The sequence below is a fragment of the Odocoileus virginianus genome, unplaced genomic scaffold (genome assembly GCF_023699985.2).
Source record: "Odocoileus virginianus isolate 20LAN1187 ecotype Illinois unplaced genomic scaffold, Ovbor_1.2 Unplaced_Contig_1, whole genome shotgun sequence".
NCBI lineage: Eukaryota > Metazoa > Chordata > Mammalia > Artiodactyla > Cervidae > Odocoileus > Odocoileus virginianus.
In genome coordinates this window covers 4675134-4697479 of record NW_027224318.1, presented here as the reverse complement: position 1 = coordinate 4697479, position 22346 = coordinate 4675134, and the positions used below count along the sequence as shown (strand labels likewise).

The following is a 22346-nucleotide window of genomic DNA, read 5'->3' as shown; positions in this document are numbered from 1 at the left end:
ATTACCCTTTCTTTTTATTGGTTCAAATAATTAAATTCCAGTCTTTTAGCAAGTTTGATGATTAGAATGCAGTATTGTCTAGATTCACTGCACTGTGTGGTAGATTTCTAGGGCTTGTTCACTGCTTGTTGCACATTTATTCCCTTAAACAACATTGGTTCTGTCCCTCCAACCCCTGGAACACCATTTTATTCTGTAGTTTGGCTCTTGAAAATTCCACAGATAAGTGAAATTATACTTTGACTTATGTCATAACGTGCTCAAGGATTACACCTTTGCTTTATTGCTCAAAGTCCCAAGTATCTGAAGATATCATGTGCTTTTTCACTGAGGAATAATTTGCCTTCAGTGAAACTTGCAGATCTGAGCTGCACAATTTGATGAGTTTTGACACATCTGCATCCATATGTAACCCTCACCCTCTTCAGGATGTAAGACATTTCCAGCACCCCTGTGAGTCCACTCTCACCCTTTTCCAAGCTCTACCTCAAGGCAACTGCTGTCCTGATTTTTATCACCATAGATTATTTGTGCCTGTTTCATGTAAGTGGAGTCATACAATATGCAGTCTTTCGTGTCTGGCTTTTGTCACTCAGGTTAATGTTTTTGTGATTCATCTGTGCTGTTGGGTGGATGTAGTTTGTGCCTTTTTATGGCTGAAGAACATTCCATTGTATGAAAATGTCACAGTTCGTTTATTTGTTCTCCTGGTGATGGACATTTGGGCTGTTTTCACTTTTATAAACAAAGCCACTACAAACACTCATGTAGAAGTCTTTGTGCACACATCTGTTTTCGTTTCTCTTGGTTATATGTGCCTAGAAGTGGGATTGCTGGGTCTTATGGTAAGCGTACGTTTAACTTTAGAAGACACCGCTGGACGGTTTTTCAAAGTGGTGATTCCTATGTTTTTTGAAATAAGAATACAGTGGATTCATTTTTTTTTTAGGGTGGTGCCTGGTGATGCTTAACGTGTCTATCACCCAGGGGGAAACAGATTGACATGCTGAATCAAAGGCTTCTAGAGATAACAGAATCCAGCTGTGATTGGGGCTAAGATTCTGAAAGAACTTTTAAATAAGGGTCCTCTGCTTACTCCCAGTTTCCCTCCTAATGGTCCCATGATAATCGACTGACACTTCTGGCAGAAAAATAAAATAGGCTGCAGAATTCCTATACCCCAACCTCTTCATTTTACAATAGAGGAATCTGAAGGCCAGAGAGGCCCAGTGATTTCCCCAAAGGCACACACCCAGTCAAGGGCAAGCCCAGGTCCTCTGAGCCCTAATTGGTGTGATTTCCTTGCATTGTGCCTTCTCTGCACGAAATTGCATTTCATCACTCAGCCATTGTTTACTGAGTGTTAGGTGCTAGAGATAAAGAAATGAATAAGAAATGGCCTCCATCCTCCTGGATCTCAGAGACTAGACCAGGCGATGGGCTATTCAACTCTAGTCATTTGCATTATATGCATCAGAATGACTAGATTCAAAATTTCTTTAGCCAGAACTTTGGGCAAGTTGGATTGGATGGCCAGAGGTGACGAAGCACCCAGACCTTTTATTTCCCTGGTAAAGGAAGGCCACGGCCTCTCTGAGGTCCCGTCTGCATGCCTGGTCCCTGCCTGGGTGCAAAAAAGGACAGCCTCTGCCCTCAAGGAGCTCACAGGTAGGACCCATTGAGGCCAAGTTGAAGGCAATTCAGCAAATGATTGTTGGGTCATTTGCTCAATATTGAGCTAGGTGGCAGGCACCCTCTAGGCGCACAGGAAGCCTGGTGAACAGAGTGCTCTTTCCCAACAGAGTATCAGTGTGAAAAATGTTAGCTGCATTGGGTGCCGAGTGTATCTATCTGGGGATTCCCTGGTGGCCTAGTAATTAGGGCTCTGGGCTTTCACTGCCGTGGTCCGGGTTCAGTCCCTCATTGGGGAACTGAGGTCCTGCAAGCCATGCGGTGCAGCCGAAAGAAAAATAAAACAGAATATGGACCTGGATTTAAAGCTCTGACATTTTCTAAGTGATTCTGGGCAGAGTATGTCTGTCTGGAGGCCTTAGGACTGGTTGATTGTAATTGCTAATTCTAAGATGGGGTGGGGGTGGGTGTAGGACCCCATCCCGCATGAATCACCATGTCAGGGAGAGCAGGAGAATTTGGTGGGTTTGGTGCTCCTGCACGGAAGTGGGCAAGGTAGAAATCAAGGCTTGCTAGGGCAACAAATTGTCAATATCCACTGATTGCTTAGTCAAGGTCTACTGGAGTACTCGTGCCCTTGTTCAGGGAATCTAGTGGGAGGCAGGCACTTCCCCAGCTGGCAAATTACTGCAGTCTTTGGCTTCAGTGTCCTTTTTCTTTCCTTTTTTTTCATTTGCTGATGTTCTTCTAATCACGTTCCCAGACACTCTTTCACATTTATGAGAGGACCCCTTCAGCACTTTGTCTTATTTCCTAAAGACTGCTCAGTAACTGTGCAGCTCCTGGGAGCCCCAGTGAGAGAACCTGAACCTTAGGCGCAAACTGTCCTCAAGGAAGCCACTTTTGCCAACTTAGCCAAACCACTTGGAAAAAGAGTACCAGTAACATTTTGCGTTTGCTCCGCAGCTCTCCCCTGAGTCACCATGGAAGACGTGACCAAGACCACCGTCCTCACACAGAGCCCTATCAAAACTGAATGGAATTCCCGCTGTGTCCTTTTCACCTATTTCCAAGGGGACATTAGCAGTGTGGTGGATGAACACTTCTCCAGAGCTCTGGGCAATGTCAAGAGCCCCCAGGGACAGAACCCTTCCAGCCCTAGCGGAGACGTGCTGCTGAGGAATGGTGAGCACGTCGAGAGGGAGGGGCTGGAATTCCCTATCAGGCTATCATCAAAGGACAGTTCTGATGTTCTGAGATGTATGTATATTTGCTAAAGGCACATCACACTGTTTAGTGAGAAGCCACACCTCTTTCTCAGAAGTTTTGCTTGAAAATGGACACTGTTTATGGAATTCCCTAGTGGGCTAGTGGTTAAAACGCCACGCTTCTACAGCAGGGGGCACAGGTTCCATTCCTGGTTGGGGAACTAAGATTCCATAAGCCACATGGCGCGGGCAAGAAAAAAAGGACACTTTAATCAAATTAATATACCGATTTCATTGTGTTCTCAATTATGTTAAATGCTGGGTTCACACTCAGTATGCGATGAGAGCACCATTATTATTATTATTATTACTACCTTGGTCTGACAGGGCAAGAACCTGGGCATATGTGTCCTCTGTAGAAACACCCAGCCTTCTCTCAGTTAATAGTGGGTGCTGTGGGGAGCTGGGGTGGGGCCAGAGGGAGGCGGATAAAATGAATGTCTCTCTGCATCCCTCTCCCCACCATTAATAGCACTGGGGGTGTCTATTGCACACACTATTGGGTGATTTTTTTTTTAAAGCATTGTCTCATCTCAAAACAGTTACTTCAAGAGAGCTATACCAAAAGGTGCCGAGCTTATGCGTTGAATACCCTGCTCCCGTTGGAGGATGGACATGCCTCCCAGGAGGGGGCCTCTGCCTGTGGGTGAAGAGCTCACTGGTTTTCAGAAGCTATCACTCTTACTGGCCAGACTCTGGGTCTGGATAGGGAATTGGTGTATTAGCCTCTTTAGCCTTTCAGAATTTGCTTCTTTCCTAGAAATAACTTTTCCAGTCAGGTGACATGTTTTTCTCAGAGACTCTTTGGAGTTCAAGAAACATGTGGAAGGGGAGCATAGTAGGAGCAGGTACTAAAGCTAATACTGGGGACCAGGGGCTGGGTGGAGAGCACAGAGGTGCTGTCTAAGGGTGTGCTGAGTACTTCAGAGCAGCTGCAGGAATGGCTGCTCTTGAGTCGTTTGGGGAATTGATGCGTGGGTAAAAACCCATCCATGTGGTCAATGGGATTCAGAAGCTCTATCTGGCTCCTAGGAAGGGTCAAAATCCTAGGCTCTTCATGCATAGCTAAGTCTGTCCACTTTGGCTATTTGACTCTGAGTTAATTCTAAACACACTGCCTTGAATATATGACAATCATTTCTTTGTCAGCACCAGCAATTCGTCATCCCTCATTTTCTCTCTCCTGCTTGCCTGGTAAACAAACCTGAGATATAACCAATTCTTGGTTGCTTATTGTCCCATTTCTTGGTTTCATTTCGCAGCCAGACTCCTAAGAGGTGTCCACGCATGCTCTTTCCTCTTCCTCTCCTGCTCTCTCAGATCTGCTCCACTGAGGCTGTCATCCTCATCACTCTTTGAAACCACTCTTATCCAGGCTCGTGGGAGACTTCCACTTTCCAAAGCAAATGGTCTTTGTCCTCATCTTAGCTGACCCATCAGCAGCATTTGCTGCAGTTGATTGCTCCCTCCTCTTGGAAGTAACCTCCTTCACTTGGATTCCATAATATCACACTCTCATGGTTTTCCACCTGTCTCCCTGGTTACCCCTCCTCCTCAGTCTCCTTTGCTGAATGTCCTCTTCTCTTCGAGGCTTCATCTCTTAAACATTTGACGGCCCTAGGATTTTGATCTCAATTTCTCTCTCTACATTCACGCCCTGGGGGATCTATTCTAGTCTCTTTGTCTTAAATACCATCTACATAAACACCACCTATGTGCTGATGAAATATCGTATCTTTACCCAGACTGGATTTCAGACTTATCTACACAGCTGCCTAGTTGATAGCTTCACTTCACATAGCTAATAGGAATCTAAACAAAACAGGTCTCAAGCTGAATTTTTTTTAAGACTTTTTTTTAATGTGGACCATTTTTAAAGTCTATTGAATTTGTTACAGTATTGTTTCTGTTTTATGTTTTGGTTTTCCGACTGAGAAGCATGTGGGATCTGAGCTCCCCTTCCAGGGATCGAACCCGCACTCCCTGCATTGGAAGGCTAAGTGTTAACCACCAGACCACCAGGGTTGTCCCCCAAGCTGAACTCTTGATCTTCCCCTCACCCTGCTCTGTCCATAGTCTCAATAAATGGCAGCTGCATCCTTCCAATTAATTGCAGTCATCTTTAACTCCTTTCTTTATCTCATACCCCACATCCAACCCTTTGAACAATTCTGTAAGTTCTACCTTCAAAGTTTATCTGAGCTCTGAACATGTCTCTCCACCTCCACTGCTGTCCCCTTAGTCTGAAAAGCCATCCTCTCCCCACTGGATTTCTGCCTCCTCGTCAGTCTGCTTCTACCGTTGCTCCCCTTCAGTCTGTTCTCAAAGTAGCGGTCAGAGTAATACTATTAAAAGGAAAGCTGTACCATATCACTTCTCTGTTCGAAATCCTCCAGTAACTTCTCATCTTACTTGGAATCAAATCCAAGGTCTTTCAGGGGGCCCTCACTTGCCTGAGCCCCTGTCATCTTTCTGATCTCATTATCCTCCCACCTCCCTCACTCCAGCATAGCCTCCTTGCTCTTTGTAGTGTGTGACAAGTACAGTACTGCCTCAGGCCTTTTGCACTTCCTCTCTCCCCTCTTCCTGAAATGTTCTTTCCTAGGTAACTGCAAGACTTCCCCTTCATTGAAATCTATGTTAGAATGTCATCTTTCAGACAGGCCTTCCTGAACAATCTATTTAAAACATAGAAGTCCCCACCCTGTCACTGTCTTACTCTGTTTTATTTCTCTTAGCATGCGTCACCATGGGGCATATTGTGTATTTTATGGGTTTCTTATCTCCTCCTACCCCCTAGACGCTGTCGGTCTGTTAAAGGGCTGTTTTCCAAGTACCCACCCTAATGTCCTACACATGGAAGGTACTCAATAAATATTTAGTGAATGAATGAAATTGTGTTTTGGATCACAGGGTGCTGATGTCTGTCGTTGATGGGGTTACTGGAGAGACAGTATCATTTGGTATATGGCTTTAGACCCAGGCACCCTGGGGCAGAGTCAGCTTTACTGTTGTTTAACCATGTGACCTCAGGGCTCATCACTTCATCTCTCTGGGCCTGTTTTCCTCATCTGTAAAACTGAGTATCATTGAACTAAAGGAGGAATCAGTGAGATTACGCATGTCAAGTGGCACATAGTAAGTGCCATGTAGGTGGTAGTTAATTTTTGTGATGTGTGAAGGCTCGAGGCATGTTTTTTGAATGTCTACAGTGGATGTGAGGGCCCACCTTCAAACCTTCAGGATTGCAAGGCAGCAGGAGCCTCCCCTCAGCCTCCAAGTTGTCCACTGGCTTCTGCTGGGTGGCCGCTGCCCTGTTTCTTAACTCTCCTGTCTTCGCTTTATATTCTGTGAAGCCCCTGCCCACCAAGGGAGCTTGGACGCGGTCTTGTATCTGGCCCAAGATAGCCTTCTCTGGCCAAACAGAGGCGGCGTTCTTCTCTACCTGCCTCCTGTGCTGTCACATGTTCCGTGTGATGGGCTCACAGGTCCCCTGACTGTGAAGAGATCTCCCTTGCAGCGTGTGTTGTGGGTTAGGCCGGTGTTTGTCCAGCTGACTGAATAAATGAAGGAGAAAGCCTCTTTTCTTCAAGGCCTCTCTTATCACAGTTAGGAGTCAAATTTCTCTCATAAGCTCTGCTGCCTCCAGGGAGGGTCCCCCTGAAAGAAGACGTGTCCCCAATGGTTCTCAATTGGAGGTGTTCTATGAACTGCACGCAGCTTCGAAAATGGTGGGAAATCCATAAAGCGGCTCTTCATCACCGACACTTAGCATCCTCTCAGCCCCTGCAGGCCTGCCCCAGGCTGCCTGGCCTCAGCGAGGCCCCAGCTAAGCTGAGAACAGGCTCCCATTCATGGGCTCCCATGGCGGGCTCACCCACATTTTAAAGGTGCTCTAACAGGCCCATGTGGCTAGGAAATGCCATTGAATTTCCTGGCTGCTTTTTTCAAATCCAAGTAATTTTTTTAATTACTTAGGTATAATTTATACTGGCCCTACTTGTAGAAAAGAAAACACATGCTGAAAGTGTCTGAATTATTTCCCTTTTAAAAGGACATTGGTGATTTCAGAGTAGGTAACTTGAAGAAGCTTCATAAATTATCATTTCTGGGGGCTTGTCGTGGTGCACAACCCACCCTGTATTCTTCCTGTCCCAGCCACGAGCCCAGCCCCAGGGCTGGCTCCCTTCACTCAAGGGCTGCTGAGAGAAGGTATTTGTACAACCTGAGCCCTCTGAGGTCTTTTATAGCCAGTCTCCTCCTCTCCTCTCCTCCAGAATCCAGGGAAGAAATGCTGGGTTTCTTTCTCTTTTATTTATTTTTTCAATTTTAAAAATTGAAGTGGAGTTGATTTACAGTGTTGAGTTAGTTTCAGTATACAGCAAAATGATTCAGTTATACATACATGAGTATATAATATGTATCTATTCTTTTTCAGATTCTTTTCTCTTCCAGATTCTTCCAAGATACTGAATATAGTTCCCTGTGAGAATGTATCTGTTAATCCCAAACTCCTAATTTATATTTCCTCTTTCCCCTTTGGTAACCATAAGTTTGTTTTCTGTGTCTGTGAGTCTGTGTTTTGTAAATAAGTTCTTTTTGGGTTCCACATATAAGCAATATTATAATCATATTTGTCTTTCTCCGTCTGGCTTACTTCACTCAGTAGGACAATCTCTAGGTCACCTACACTGTTGCCCATTAGCACTCTCACTAATAATGTTTCTAATGACCAACATTTATTGAGTGCTTCCTATGTTCCAGGCCCTTTCCCAGGGGCTGGCACATGAATTATCTTAGTGAATCTTCACAGTAACCTCTTGGTTAACTCTCACCATGCTCATTTCCTGATAAGGAAACTGAAGCTCAGCGAATCAAGTAACTTGTTCAAGATCCCACAGCTCATAAGGGGCAGCTGTTCACAACCAGATCATTCAATTCTAGATACTGAGCTCTTACTGGGCCTTCCAGGTGGCTCAGTGGGAAAGAATCCACCTGCCAATGCAGGAGATCCAGGTTTGGTCCCTGGGTCAGGAAGATCCCTTGGAGGGGGGAAATGTCAACCCACTCCAGTATTCTTACCTGGAAAATCCCATGAACAGGGGAGCCTGGCGAACTACATACAGCCCATGGGGTGGCAAAAAAGTTGGACATAATTGAACACGCATACACTGAGCTCTTAGCCATTTTCAAAATACAAGCACATGTTCTGTATTTCATCTCCATTTTCAGTTGGGAAAGGAAACCTGGCTAATCAGCAAAGGACCTAGACAGGTGGCTGTGAAGGAAGGGGCGAGATTGAGTAGGAAACTCACCCCCCACACACACTGGGTGCCCTGAAACAGAGCTGTTCCCCACAAGCTGTCTCTCTGTCTCTAGTGTTATTGTAACCTCAGCTAATACAAATAATGTTTTCTTTGTTTCTGGAATGAATAAATCAGAGACAAGTGCCACCAGCCAAAATGGCAGAGAGGGGAATGTCAATGTGTGCACATTGGTCAGGCCAAAGTTGGGAACTTCATGAGGCAAGATATGTGTGTGTGTGTTCTGAGGTTTCTTGACTTCAACTTCATCATAAAGCAGCATTTATATTAAAGGCAGAGACAGAGTGGAGAAGGAAGGAAGGAAAGATAGATGGAAGGCAACCAGGCAATTATGCAGTGGCCTTTCACAGCTATGACTCAGGTTCAGAGTCAAGTGGGTTCTTAAGTTTTTACTTTAAAACTAATTTTTTCGGGAAAAAAAAAAGCAAAACTAACTTTTTCTAATCACAACGATAATGTGTTAAGTTTTGAAACTTGACAAAACATAGAGAAGCACTCAGGACACAAAACCACATGCACATCTAGGCGCCCATACTAAGTTTTACAACCTAACGTCACTTGGCTTTTTAACGGGTAATAAACCATATATATCTTTACTGCCATTTCATGTTCTACTAAGACATCATTTTATGCCTCAAGAGTATCCTTTTTTTATAGGTGCTTCAAATCTGTTAAAATTTTTGGACATTTAGATTGTTGCCAATCTTTCACTATATGTAAATATCACATTGAATATCCTTGCAGCTCAACTTTTGCATGCATCATTGATTATATTCTTAAAATATATTGTGGGTAGAATGGCTACATCAAAAAGTCCACTCAGATTTTAGGGTTTTGATATCTGCAGATAAATTGCTGCCACAAATGTTATGCCCGTTGTGCTCATCTGCCACCTTTCCAGCTGTGGGAGTGGGTGAAAGCGCCAGCTCACTGCATTCTCAAGATAATAGGAGGCAGAGCCAGCCAAGCATGAAGCTGAGACTCAGCCAGCTCTCCACCTGCTAGTTCTGAGGCCTTAGGCGAGTTACATTAACCACTTTGATTCTCTATTTTCTCATCTGGATGGCCATGAAGCTCACCTGAGGTGCATCCAGAATGCTAGACAAAGAGCCTGACCCATAGTAAGTGCTTAGTAAACAAAAGCTCCTCTAGATTTACAATCTTTCCTGCCCACCTTTGATGGATTATTTCTGGGAATTGACACACAGAGCAAAGGCTTCTGAAATCTCCCTTAATTTTTATTTTATTTATTTGGCTGCACCGGGTCTTAGTTGACACACAGATCTTTGATCTTTGTTGCAGCATGCAGGATCTTTAGTTGTGGCATGTGGGATCTAGTTCCCTGACCAGGGATGGAACCCAGGCCCCTGCACTGGGAGAGCGGAGTCTTAGCCACGGGACCACCAGGGAAGTCCCGGAAAGCTCTCTTTTATAGCCAGTATCTACTCCATCCTCCACATCAGCCCTGAAGCACCGTTGCTGCCCAGGCTCCTTGGCTCTGGCCTTTCCTCCCCTCCCTTCTGTGATGGCTGAGGGCAGAGAGACTCCTCAGGCCCCCTGCGTTACCATTTGGCTTTTTCCTGGTTGATCCTGTAGAGTGTTGCAAGCCAGGAGAGAAACCCGTGAATGTGAGCCTGTGCTGTGTTTCTAAACCAAAATAATAATTAATAATATTGACCACAGCAGCAGCTCTCACTTCTTGAGTGCCTATAAGGTCCTGGGCGCCATGCTAAACCTTTTACACGGATTGTCCCCTTCCATCCATGGGAGTGGGCGTGCTCGGTGTCATTGGCTCTTATGGGGGAGCCTCTTTGAGGGGTTGACATTGAAGTTGGTGTGTCCAGAAGCCAGCCTGGAACAGGGTGTCAGGGCCACCATGCAAGGATAGAGTGTAGGGAGGATCCTCTGGGGTAGAAGCAAACTCATTGATGCCTAGAGGTGCTTTCTAGAAGGTTCTGGGGTTCTCAGAAGCATCTATGGGTGGGCATTTGATGTCTCTGGGTTTGCTTAACAGGTGGGAGAGTAGCTTGACATTTTCATCCTAAAGGGATAGGGAGGAAATGGGGACTTGTGCTCTCTGAACAGGACCTGGTCTTAGAACCAGGGGCTTCATGAATATTAGAGGCATGGATGGAACTTGGAGGCAGGGGCTACATGCTCAGATTAGGAGTCCAAGGGTTGGAAGCCTTTTGTATTCCTACTGAAAGAAAGATCCAGCCTGGGGGGGAGGGGAGGAGCAAAATACAGGAAGGGGATTAAGAAGTACAACCTACTATGGACAGAAGTTACAAGGATGTAATGTATAGCTCAGGGACTATAGTTAATATTTTAGAATAACTATAGATGGAGTATAATCTCTACAAATATTGAGTTACTCTGTTGTATACCTGAAACTAAAATAATATTGTAAGCCACTTATATTTTTATTTAAAAAAAGGCTAAAGCTGCATCCACTTTAAGACATAGTAAGATATGGGGTGGTTAATATGGGGTCATAAACACTGCCTAGTATGGACTGACATCTGAAGGAAAAAAATAGAATATGAAAAACCTAGCCTTCCCTAAATGTCTCCAGAGTGTTCTTTGCTTGCTCTCCATTCATTAGTGTAGGCTGGAGCTTGAGAAGGCTGTGGAGTCTTGCCTGGGGCTCTAAGAGAGGGAACTCGGGTAAGGAAGTATCACCAGGGCCACTTCTTTGCACCAGCCACCATGAGCCAGTCCAGTGGTTCCCCGACTAGATGGGTGTGGTGACTGGAACAGTTTGTCCAAGAAGCCTGAGAAAGCGGCCACCAAAATCCAGGGTGTCCACTCCATGGGACACCACACCCAAGCCTGCCCTGGAAAGGTGGCTTTTCTGGGCCTCCCAAGGCCTACAATTGGGTTACTGTGAATTCAGGATTGGGACTCTCTCTGTCTTCCCACATACTCCCATCCAAACTGTGCTCTGGTGCACTCAGTGGCCAAGTGGGACCTTGGAGAGGCACATCCACCCACTCCCCTTAATCTTTCAGTCAGACGATTCTGGAAGGGAAGCAGTTAAAGAAAATATTCAAACCGTGCTGGGACCCTGCCTTCCACATTTCAAGACTTCCAAACCTTGGTCCTATGTATGAGATCTGGAAGGCCAGTTCAGATGGAAACTGCCCAGTTGTCAGAGGCTAAACATTGTTTCTCATTTGTGCTTAGGACATGCAGTACCCTCATTCAATATGAAGCAGGAACAGTGATTAGCCTAAGTCAGCTTAATCACTCTATTTGTGCTACACAGCAGGCCCTGAATCGCTACTACCCCACAGATAACTGCCTCGAATTGCTACTACCCGGCAGATATCAGTTTTCCAAAGTAGCAGTCATCCTCAAGAACAAATCTTGCTAATTGTTTCACTGCCCTTGGCCTCATTAAAAGAAGCCAACCTTTGCCTATCCCTCATGAACAATGTGAAAAGTTGAGCAGAATATCTGTGCTATGTAGGTGAGGGCTTGTTTTGCCCTTACCATCTATATTACGTGAAAAGCTGTGCTGGTGGGTGAGACACTCCAGCATCACTGGGCAGACCTATCAGAAAAGATCCAGGCAAACTGAACATTCAGGAGTGCTGGATGAGGTGCACGAGGAAGGGCAGGGGGCCAGACAGCCTCTCCAGCCCTCCAGCCCTTCAGTCTCCCTTTGTCTCCACACCCACGCCCCCTTCATTATCTTGGATAGATGAGAACCTCCAGGCTTTAAGCACCATCTGCCAGGGCTCTCTCCCGCCTCCCCTCTTGCCTGAGTGGGTGTTGAGAATGGGGAAAACATCCGTCCATGTCAAGCTGCCCAAGACTCTTGAGAACTCCAATTCAGCTGCTATTAGAGGCACAATTTGAATAGTGTCTCTGAGACCAAAGGAGACTCCATCCCCATTAGCTAGTCCACAAGAATTTTACAAGAAGAACCTGAGTCACCGCTTCACCTTGAACATTTTGCTTTTATAGGAAGAAGTCCAAGAAACTGGGCTTCCCTGGTGGCTTATATGGTAAAGAATCTGGCTGCAATGTGGGAGACCTGGGTTTGATTCCTGGGTTGGGAAGATCCCCTGGAGGAGGGCATGGCAAACCACTCTAGTATTCTTGCCTGAATCCCCGTGGATAGAGGAGCCTGGTGGGCTTGTAGTCCACAGGGTTGCAAAGAGTCAGACACGACTGAGCACACGAAGCAACCATTTTCCTACCCATTACTGACCCCCTCTAGCTCCGATCTCTACTTGGCTAAATCTGCTTTGCTAACTTGGTCCAGTCTCTTAACATCCCCATGGCCCAGACTGTTCTTGAAAATGAAATTTCAACCCCAGACTTGTATGATACCGGCAACTGGTGTTTGGAATACACTGAAGAGGAAAGGCTTCACAAAACTTTATGAAGGGTTCTTCTCTTCAGTGTATTCAAAACACCAGCTATAAAATAAAAGTCAAACAATGGCAACAAACAACACAAATCACCTTTAATCAGGTAATTCTACTTCTAGAAGTTTCCTTGAGGGGTTAGTCAGACAAGTGTATAGAGATGTATATCTGAAGATGCTTATTCCAATGCTGTTAATTGAAAAAATGGAATAACTGAGCTGCCCAAGTATTGTGTTTGTTAGTCATGTTACTGCCTTCTGATGGCATACCATGCAGTGATTTGAAAAGCTGGTGTTGGTTCTATTCATTGCTATAGCAGGATGTTTGTGATATTTTAATAACATGAGAGCAACTGGAAAAACAATGTGTACATATATAGAAACATCATAGAAAGAAGTACACCTAAAGATAGCCACTGATAGTCTCTGGATATTATGCTTAGAGTGATTTTTTTAACCTTCTCTACATTTTTCACGTTAAAAATACATTATATTAACCATACATAGTAGGTGTGTACATGTTCAGTCGCTCAGTTCTGTCTGACTCTTTGCAACCCTTTGGACTGTAATCCTAGTCCATGGGATTTTTCAGGCAAGAATACTGGAGTGGGTTGCCATTTCCTCCTTCAGGGGAACTTCCCGACTCAGAGATCTTATTGAACTGGCATCTCCTGAGTCTCCTGCATTGGCAGATGGATTCTTTACAACTGAGCCACCTGGGAAGCCCCTGTGTTAACCATTAAAAAAGCTAATTCCATTTTGAAAACAAGAAACAAACCTGTCTTCTAAATCTTTCCTTCCCAGACAGTGACATGCCTCCAAATCAGTGGCATTTCTCTGCTCCTTGGACAAAGCCACAGCCAGAAGTATCTTTTGCAAATGGCGCCGCTAGCTGCAACTTGAATGGATCTGGTCTCATGCCTATGGATCAGTACCCACTGTCCCTGACCGGGGGCCCCTCCATTCAGCCTGGTGAGCTGTGGCATTTCTCCTCCCTCGCCAGCCCCAGCTTCCCAGAGCCTGGCTACCCTCATGCTTTTTCCACTGGGCACTTGGTTCCGGAGCCCCAGCCTGAGGGGAAGTATGAGCCCCTCCTAAGTCTCCTCCAGCCAGAGAGATGCCTAACCCATCCTCAGGAATCTGCCTCGTGGGAGGATGGCAACTCTGCCCAGATGGCCGGAAGCACAGGATTTCTCTTCAACCTGCCTCCCAGCTCAGCCCACTGTAAGGAAATGCCTCTAAGTATGGTTGGAGGGTTGCTTCTGATTGGTTGTGGTTGAGAGTGAGTTGGCATGAGATGGGATTGAAAGACTAATTGCTGCCTCTCCAGCTATGGGGCTTCTGAGGGACAAAACATCTATCTTCACTAGGCTGTATCTATAGTCACTATTTAATGACTAAAGGGTTGCATAGATAGCCAGCCAGATGCACTTGGTTCAGGATATTCACCCTGGTCTGCTGACTCAGACTTACCCTAGAAAAATGATGGGCTGCTGCCTAAAATCTTAGGGTCTTGCATTCACTTTACTGTGAACTGCCAGATAACCCATGTGTAAAACAGAACTCAGTGATACACCTACAGGCTCAAAACTATCTCCTAAACAGGTTGGCTACTTGCAATAATGCCAGACTCCTGGGTAGAAACAAGGGCCGTCTATACCAACCATCTGCTCCACACATTAAAATTCAAAGCGACAGTGGAGGCCGCCCCCTTGCTGCCTGGAGACCGTTCATGGTGCCTGGCTGTCTGGGGCTTTTGCTCCCTGACCCCTACTCCTCCCCCAGGCGAAAACCTCCTTAACGCTCATTCACTTTTATTCCATTTACTCACTCACCCGACATATTTAATTAGCACCTACTAGTTGCAAAAATACCCATCAAGAAACAAGACTCTCTTCTTTGTAAAAGGATGGGAAAGAATTGGCCTGAAGTGTACTTTGACCAAAAAAACAAGCGACTCTCCTACAAGATTTGCCCTTCACATGAAATATTGGTAATAATAGATGTTTCATAGTTTCTTGGGGCTGAGTCTCCATCTTCTGGCTTTTTGCACCTTGGATGAGTTTTCTTTTACAGCTCTCTGGTCTGTGCCTGAAAGAAATTGCCAGAAGCTGCTTTTACTTCCAAACTAAGTATATTTATGTTACACCGAGGCCTATTCAGCCTAGCTTACCTAAGTCAGATGCTGTGTTCCATCCTAATGTCAAAAAGAAATTTCCCATTAAAATACCATCCCATCATTTGCAGAGTTTGATTAGCAATGTACTTAAAGAGTAAATTAAAAAAAAATGTCAAGCTTGGGAAACATATGAGAATTCCCACCCTTGTACTCTTTTTCAAAAATCTATTCCTGCTGGATTCAGAGGGGAAAATGAGGCCAACTGTGTGTATATGCTTGTGCACACACACAGTGGAACCCTGTCTCGATGGATGGTTAGAACACAACTCAAATCATTGCGTCCCAAACAAAACAAGCCCATGCAGTTCAAATCAAATTTAGCAAAGATTTAGCAAGCATCTAGTATATGCCAGGAACATCATGGTAAAGCCACAATGCAGGCATTATCATAGTCCCGAAAGTTCTAGATGCATTCTCAAATATTCATCACCAAAGTCTCGACTGTTGCCAACTCTTTACACTCTCCAACTAATGCTGATATCCAATGGATGAATCAGTGGCTGACAGTCCAGGATCTGTTGAGGAAGTCGGCAACCCTTGATCAGAAACACTGCCCATAATATGGGAACAAAACTCCAAGGGCATACAAAACAGAAGTGTCTGTTTTTGTAGCATGTCAGATGTCAAAATTGAGGAGCACATGATTTGGGATTCCTTGGGGGGCTACTGTGCACTTTCTAACCCAGTCCCTGATTTCATTCCCAATCATATTTTCTTCTTTCCTAGTTAAGAAAATCTATTTCCCCCCTGATGGTGGACCTGCCAGTGCCAGCTTTGCAGCTGAAAGTGAGTATCTGCTTCTGTCTTTTATATCTTGTCTCCGCATCCTGAGAACAAACTTGTACCAGAAAAACCAGGATCTCCAGCAACTGAAATGACCCTCATTTCTGTTATTTAGTGTTTTTACCCTTAGAATTGGTTACGTTTAAGTCTCAAAGAGCCCATGCACTTAGTATCTTGTAAAATGTTTTGCCCATTTTCTAATTTGGCTGTAAAAGCAATTCTATTAAGTTCTTTTATCTGAGCTGGATTTAGCGAGGTAACCAAGGTGATGCAGGAAAATGAACAAATTCATGAAGGTTAGCCTGCTCTTTCCCGGATGTTCACTTTTCAGCCTAGAACACAGGGCCACCCCAGGACTCTGCAGTCAGAAAATGCCACCTGATACCAAAGGCTAGGACTCCGGGCTCCACATTCAATTTGAAAGTGGTGTCAGTAAGAACCGCCCAATGAGGACAATCTCTGGTTTGATGTGAGGACCTTAATGGCTCAGGTTTGAATCCACCTTCATTAGTTACTAGCTTCAGGAACTTTAACCACATTTCTTCACCTCTCCATACCTCAGTAGCTTTATTTATAAATGGAGGATTAAAATAATGTCCACCTCATCAGATGTCTGATGAGGATTAATTTACATATATGTATTGACATGTAAATTCTAATGGAAATGAGCTCTAGTAAGTCAGTGCATGGTAAGGCAGCAAAAAGTGCCTTTAGGCAGGGCATCCGTGTGCCTTCCGCTGTTCTCTGAGAGGCCTCAAGGGAACAGCTGCCACCACAGCCTCGAGTCGCTGGCACTTTACAGTTTGGTGTGAAGTGGGGTGAGCAAAGTATGTAGACCTCCCGAAAATGTCCACTCCTTGAGGGCCAAGACTTTGAGGGGTGTCCTAACCCATCCTGGCACCTGTGGCAGTGCCTGGCATGGAGGTCAGAACATGTGTGTCTAATGAATGAGTGAGCAGAAGCCAGAAACAATAAAAGAACATCAAAAAAGGAAATGGTAAAAATCTATCTGCCAATAGAGTATAAATTAATTTTTTTTGATGCTGTTGTGTGAAACAAGCAAGTCACAAATCACCCTCCGTGAGGAATTGGTTGTACCCAAGTGACGGGATAGATTTAGGGCTGATCCAAGAGCCTTAGTACAGTTTCATCAGGCTTCATGGAAGTCTTCCTAAATGGATGAGCTCTGCTCACCTTCTAATGTATGAAATCAGGATTATCAAGTCTCCTAAGTACTCGTTAAGAGCTTATACATTAAAAAAAAATTGTAAGCCTTAGAATTACCAAAAGCCTGATGCTTTCAATTGCTCATAGGCCCAAATTAACAGCAACACCATGTATCAGTGGTGGCTATGAGCTCAGTCCCCACAACGACCTTATGATTCATGTATGAGAACATCTTAGGTGCCTTACATGAGGCATGCAGTAAATAGAGGTTGAATGAGTGAAGAAATGAATATACCCATTTTATAGATGAGTAAACTGAGTCTCAAACAGGTGAAAGGATTTGGCTTAAGATCATCCAGCAAGTGGCAGGGGTACAATTATTTCTCTGCTCTCACAGTGTCATAACATCAACATCATAAATTACATTAAACATAAATCATCAAAAACTATTCCAACTTAAATCAAGTGTACAGCAGTGAAGACTTAGCAACTGGTATGATTGCTTCACTGTATATGGGGTCACTGTCCATCTGTGGGCCAGGACAGTATCCTGAGTAAGATGAGGGGGTGCAGAAACTTGGAAAGCATGCAAAGGAGCAGTATTACCCTGAGAAAGGGCCATGTGTAGAATAGGAAGTGTGGAATGAGTACCTAGCTATGCCAGCAGCCCCCTGTTGGCTATTTTGCCACTGTGGCTCTGGGCAGAGGGAGGCAGCAGGACATGGAGAGTGGGAAGGGGATGACTTCCTAGGTGAAAAGAGGACCAGGAACACCCCTCAGAGCCCACATTCTTAAGAGAGCACAGCACCCATTTCCCCATCTTGCCTGATGCTGAAAACCAGAGGGGAGCTTGTGAAATGCCCAGATTCTGTGCCATCACTTCCTGGTTGAGTGGTTTTGGCATGGAACTCAGTAGCGTCTTTGTATGTTTAAGTCTTGATCTATTTTGTATTAATCTGATTTGGGATTTTTGTTTTGTTTTGGCCATGCCAAACAGTTTGCAGGATCTTAGTTCCCCAACCAGGGATTGAACCTGGGCCCTTGCAGTGAAAGCGCTGAGTCCTAACCATGGGGCCGCCAGGGAGTTCCCATGTAGTGACCTGATTTTGAAGTGAGCTAGATGAAACTATCAGGAAGGATTTTGGTAGTCTGAAAGATTTCCTCTGTTAGATAAATATTTGTTGAAGGAAGGCAGACCCCCTCCTGCCCCTCCAATATGGTCTAGTCCTCTCGAATGAGTACCACACACCCACATGAGGCAGAGACCATGTGGAGAGAAGAGCAATCTACTGGAAGCATAGTTGGAGGGCCTCCCCAAAACTGGTGCCAAAATATTTAGTGAATTTGATTTTTTTTAATCTGCAGAAGTAGACAGTGATTCATTGTACATTCCTTCAATGTCTACAGAAAATATTACCAGACATGGTGCACTTATATATATATATATATATATATATATATATATATATACACACACACACACATATATACAATAGTGTATAAACTCTCTTGGTCCCTGCTCTCACAGATTTATTAGTCTAGTGGGGAAGGTAGACTCCACCAAAAAAAAAAGGACAAAATAAAGTGTTTGCAAGTTACGGTAAGTCTGAAGGAAACATACCAAGTGTTGAAACAGAGCAAGACAGAGGTCAGCTTTGGATAAAGGGGGTCAAGGGTGGCTTCTGTGATGAGTGATGTGTGAACAGGGACCCAAATGGGCTGAGGGATGCCGGGAGCTTTAGAAAGAGCTGGGATGAAGGTGGGGAGGCTGCCCTGCCCAGACCAGAAGTGAGTGAGGAATGGGAGAAACATGAGTGTGGGCCGAGTGAGCCCTGGAAAGGTCAACTGGGGCCGGGTGACACAGCACCTTCTGGATCATGGTGGGAGGTTGATTTTCTCCTCTAAGTGACTCAGTGAGACATGGCAGGGTTTGAAGTGTGATCCAGTTTGCATTTAATAAGGCCACAGAGCTACTGTGCAGAGGATGCATTGGAGTAAGAACTAATTAGGAGGCCAGAAGCACAAGATGGTGGCCTGAATCAGATGGCAATCGTGGACGCTGGATGAAGTGAATGTGTTTGAGATCTATTAATATGCGGGGTGTTTAGGTTTTCATTTGCATGAGCAACTCTGGATACTGGTACATGTGTGGAAATGAGGCAGATTGTAGGAGAACACAACTCTGCCTTGGCCACATTCACTCTAGGTGATGATAAGACATGCAAGCAGATGGCTCTCTCCAACAGTTGTATGTAAGTGTGGAGTTCAGAAGTGGGGAAGAGCCTGAGTCAAGTTTTGAGACTGTTCGGTATGAAAACGACACTGCAAGCCACTGAATGATCACTCAGGCAGAGCAAAGGGCAGAGGACAGAGTCCTGGAGTGTGCCAATATTTAGAAGTTGGGAGACATGAGAACCGAGCGGCCGATATAGAGAAGGAGCAGTCCCTGGGTGGGAGAAGAACCAGAGAGTGTGTGGTGTTCCAGGAACTCAAAGAGGAGAAAGTTTCCAAACACAGAGAGTGATCACCTATGCCAAAGGCTTCCGAGAGATCAAATGAGAGAAGGCCAGAGAAATTTCTGTTAGATGTGGCATCAGAGATTTTGATAACGTAGTTAAGAGCAGTAATAGCAGTTAATAGCATGTGGATGAAACCTGGATGGGGCGGGTTGAAGAGGGAATGGCAACTGAGAAAGTGGAGATAGTAAATGGCAATAGCTTCTTGGAGAAGCTTAGCATTGAGGGAGGTGAATAAAAGCAAGGTAGTAGCTACAGAGATTAGTGGGGTGGAGAGGGTCTTTTATTTATTTATTTTTTAAAGAAGGCAAATATTAGAGCCTATACAGAAAAGTAATTAGCCTCCCCCCCCCCAAAAAAAAACCCTCAGGTGACCAGAAAGAAAAAAAAAATAAAAATAAGAGCCTATACAGAGATGAAGAGATGGATGACAATAACTTCATGGCTGGAGACAATTGCAAGGATGTGGGGAAGCATTGGCATTTGCTCGGAGGAGGGGACATTCTACCATTGAAAGCAGACAAAAGATGGGGAATAAGGACACAGATGCCACTAGATTTGCAGGCTTGTTTGTGGGGAGTTGGAAATATACTAATCAAATGATTTTGAGTCAGCTATAAAGGCTGACATCATGAGTTTAAGTGGAAACAGTTGGCTGACTTGTGTGATTTTTTTTTTTTTTTCACCAGGGCTGTTGGGTTAATGTAACGCACAGAGAAGCCAAACTGGCTTATCCAGCGTTGAGATTTTGACAAGTGAGCATGATGAATGAGGGACCATAACACGGGATCAGGGTATCTAAGCTGCTCAAAGAAGGAAATGGAGGCAGGTGGAAGGTGCCGGGTAGTAGAGGTTGATGGATTGGAGGATGAGATTATGTAAAAATCTGGTGATAAGACTGCTTAAGCCAATGACATCGGGAGATGGTGGTTTGAAATTGAGATGGTAGGGGTGCCACCTGTGTACGTGATGACAAGGTATAGTGTGTGACCATGGCGAATGGCTGACTGAGGTGCCATGAACCAAAAGTCATTAGAAGGTGCAGAGAATGGCAATAACCACATGAATGAGGTAAAATAAGAACCCATAGCTCACTACACCACCGGTGCTGTTTTTATCCTCATTCACAGATGGGAACATGGAGTTTTAGGGAGGTTAAGTAACTTGCCCAGAGTCAAGGTAAGTGCCAGGGTCCGTTTTCTGTCCTTGGTCTTACCCAGTAAGCTAGCTGCAGTGTGACCACACGATAATTCTACTCTACTCCACATAAGGACACTACCTCTTTAACAAATAGTTGAGTCTATCTGTGCCAGGCACTGTTCTAAGGGCTTCACACATGTTTAACTCATGTAGGCGATAGGTATCATTAGTATTCCCATTTACCAGATGAGGAAAGGGGAGCTCAGGCTAGGTAACTTGCCTGAGGTCACACAGCTAGGAGAGGTGAGGTCAAGACTCAAGCCTGGGTTCCCTGGGCACCAAGCCAGCTGCTACCTCATCAAGTTTATTCTATTTTTCAGGAAGCCCGTCTCCAGAGAGAAGAAGAGATCTGTTCTTTTACTGAACATGGGTTTAAAGAAGAGAATTCTTTTTCCGAACCTGCTTCTGGTTTTCTACTGTGAATCCAGAGGGTCTGGAGACATCACTGTCCTTTTTTCTTGTTGCCACCAAAGAGCACTGGGTTCAAAGCAAGTTTCTGTTCTCCCTGAAATTCTATACTTTTTCTTGGCACCTATGCCCCGCAGCACATTTTTTTGTTTTTGTTTTTTAAACTTGTTAAGTGAATCTTGAGCATATAAGATGGTTAAAAGAGCTGTTTAGTGGTGGGGAGCAAACCTGTAGATTGTTCCCCCCAAAGTGACAAATTTCACCCTCTGTGCTCACTGCCCTCCTACTTAGCAGTTGGCCAACTTACCCTCCCTCAGAACAGTTGCCCACATCAACACTGACCACGTGGTACCCAATGGGGTTGTCCCACTCTTCCAACTGAATAGAGAGATTCCAGAAACAGCCTGACGCTTTCTAGCCTTAACCAGATGATGCCCAGCTTCCCTGTTAATGGCGTTGGCAAGACCCACAGAGAGTGGCCGGGAGGTAGAACGGTTCCTGCATCCTTGAAGTTTGAAGGGAAGCTGAAGAGGTCTCAGGCTGGCCCTGATGAATGAGATACTGTCACTTGGAAAATTTGATCACTCAGTTCCAAAAAAGTGATTCTAATCACTGAGCAATCTGACAAGTAACTTGCAAATTAGTAAGCAAACTGTCCCATCCCAAGCCAGACCTAGAGTAAGTTCTGTATCCAGAGCATTCTTAGATGAGCTCCATGACTTCCTGGCTGCCCTCCCTCCAAGGAGGACCTTGGGTCTCCACAGCCCACATGTGCTTGTCTGCACCTGACAACCTTACACAGGGGCCTGCCTGACTGCCATCACCACAGGATCTTTCCTGTAGCTCTTCCACTGTCAGTGGCACCGAGAAAACAGTAACTTTCTTTTCAGGGCAGAACCACTGGGGCCACCTGGGTGGATACCCACATGGGTCCAGGACCAGGCAGCGGGACCTCCCTGCAGATCGTTCCGGATGAAATGACCAATTTCTCCAAATTCTTCCATCTCTCCAATCTGGTAGACAGCTCATAGTCCAGCATGAGCTTGGTACTTAGCTCTGACAATCCCAGTATCCCTGCCCTCAGCATTCCCCACACATACACCCCCTGTTCCCACAGCTCACAGGGTTATTAATAAAGTAAAAATTCTGGATTAAGCTATTCTTAATTCTAAATTCGTTCATGTCCATGATCTCATGCAAACTTGCCAGCAACTCTGTGATTGACATGATTACCTTTACGTAATACATGTGGGTACCAAGGCTCAGAGTTGGCCAATGACCTGCCCAAGGTCATGTAGCCCAGGCTGGATCCCAGGTCTGATCTCGGGGCTCTTTTCTCTCTACCATAATACCAAGGGTTACCATCAAGGTGGCTCTTAGATATTTAGTTCTCCCATCTGCTATGTAAATAAAGACTACAGCTTTTACATGAGTGAATTGGTAACCTTGGTAGTAATAGAGTGATTCTCTTGTCTTGATCAGTTTTTCCAA

At 45.0% G+C, this 22346-nt stretch overlaps 1 protein-coding gene across 2 annotated transcripts; it reads left to right on the top strand.

The window, feature by feature from the left end:
• Window positions 1-1994: 1994 nt before the first annotated feature.
• On the top strand, window positions 1995-22299 carry VGLL1 (vestigial like family member 1). Of its 2 annotated transcripts, XM_070463241.1 has the most exons (4): window positions 1995-2817; window positions 13407-13826; window positions 15508-15567; window positions 20768-22299. In XM_070463241.1, exons 1-4 carry the CDS (start codon window positions 2616-2618, stop codon window positions 20809-20811), a joined length of 726 nt encoding a protein of 241 aa, XP_070319342.1. In that variant the 5' UTR covers window positions 1995-2615; the 3' UTR covers window positions 20812-22299. The 2 variants fall into 2 exon arrangements, with proteins under 2 accessions (XP_070319342.1, XP_020731079.2); XM_020875420.2 differs by having other exon boundaries at window positions 15508-22299.
• The last annotated feature ends 47 nt before the right edge of the window (window positions 22300-22346 follow it).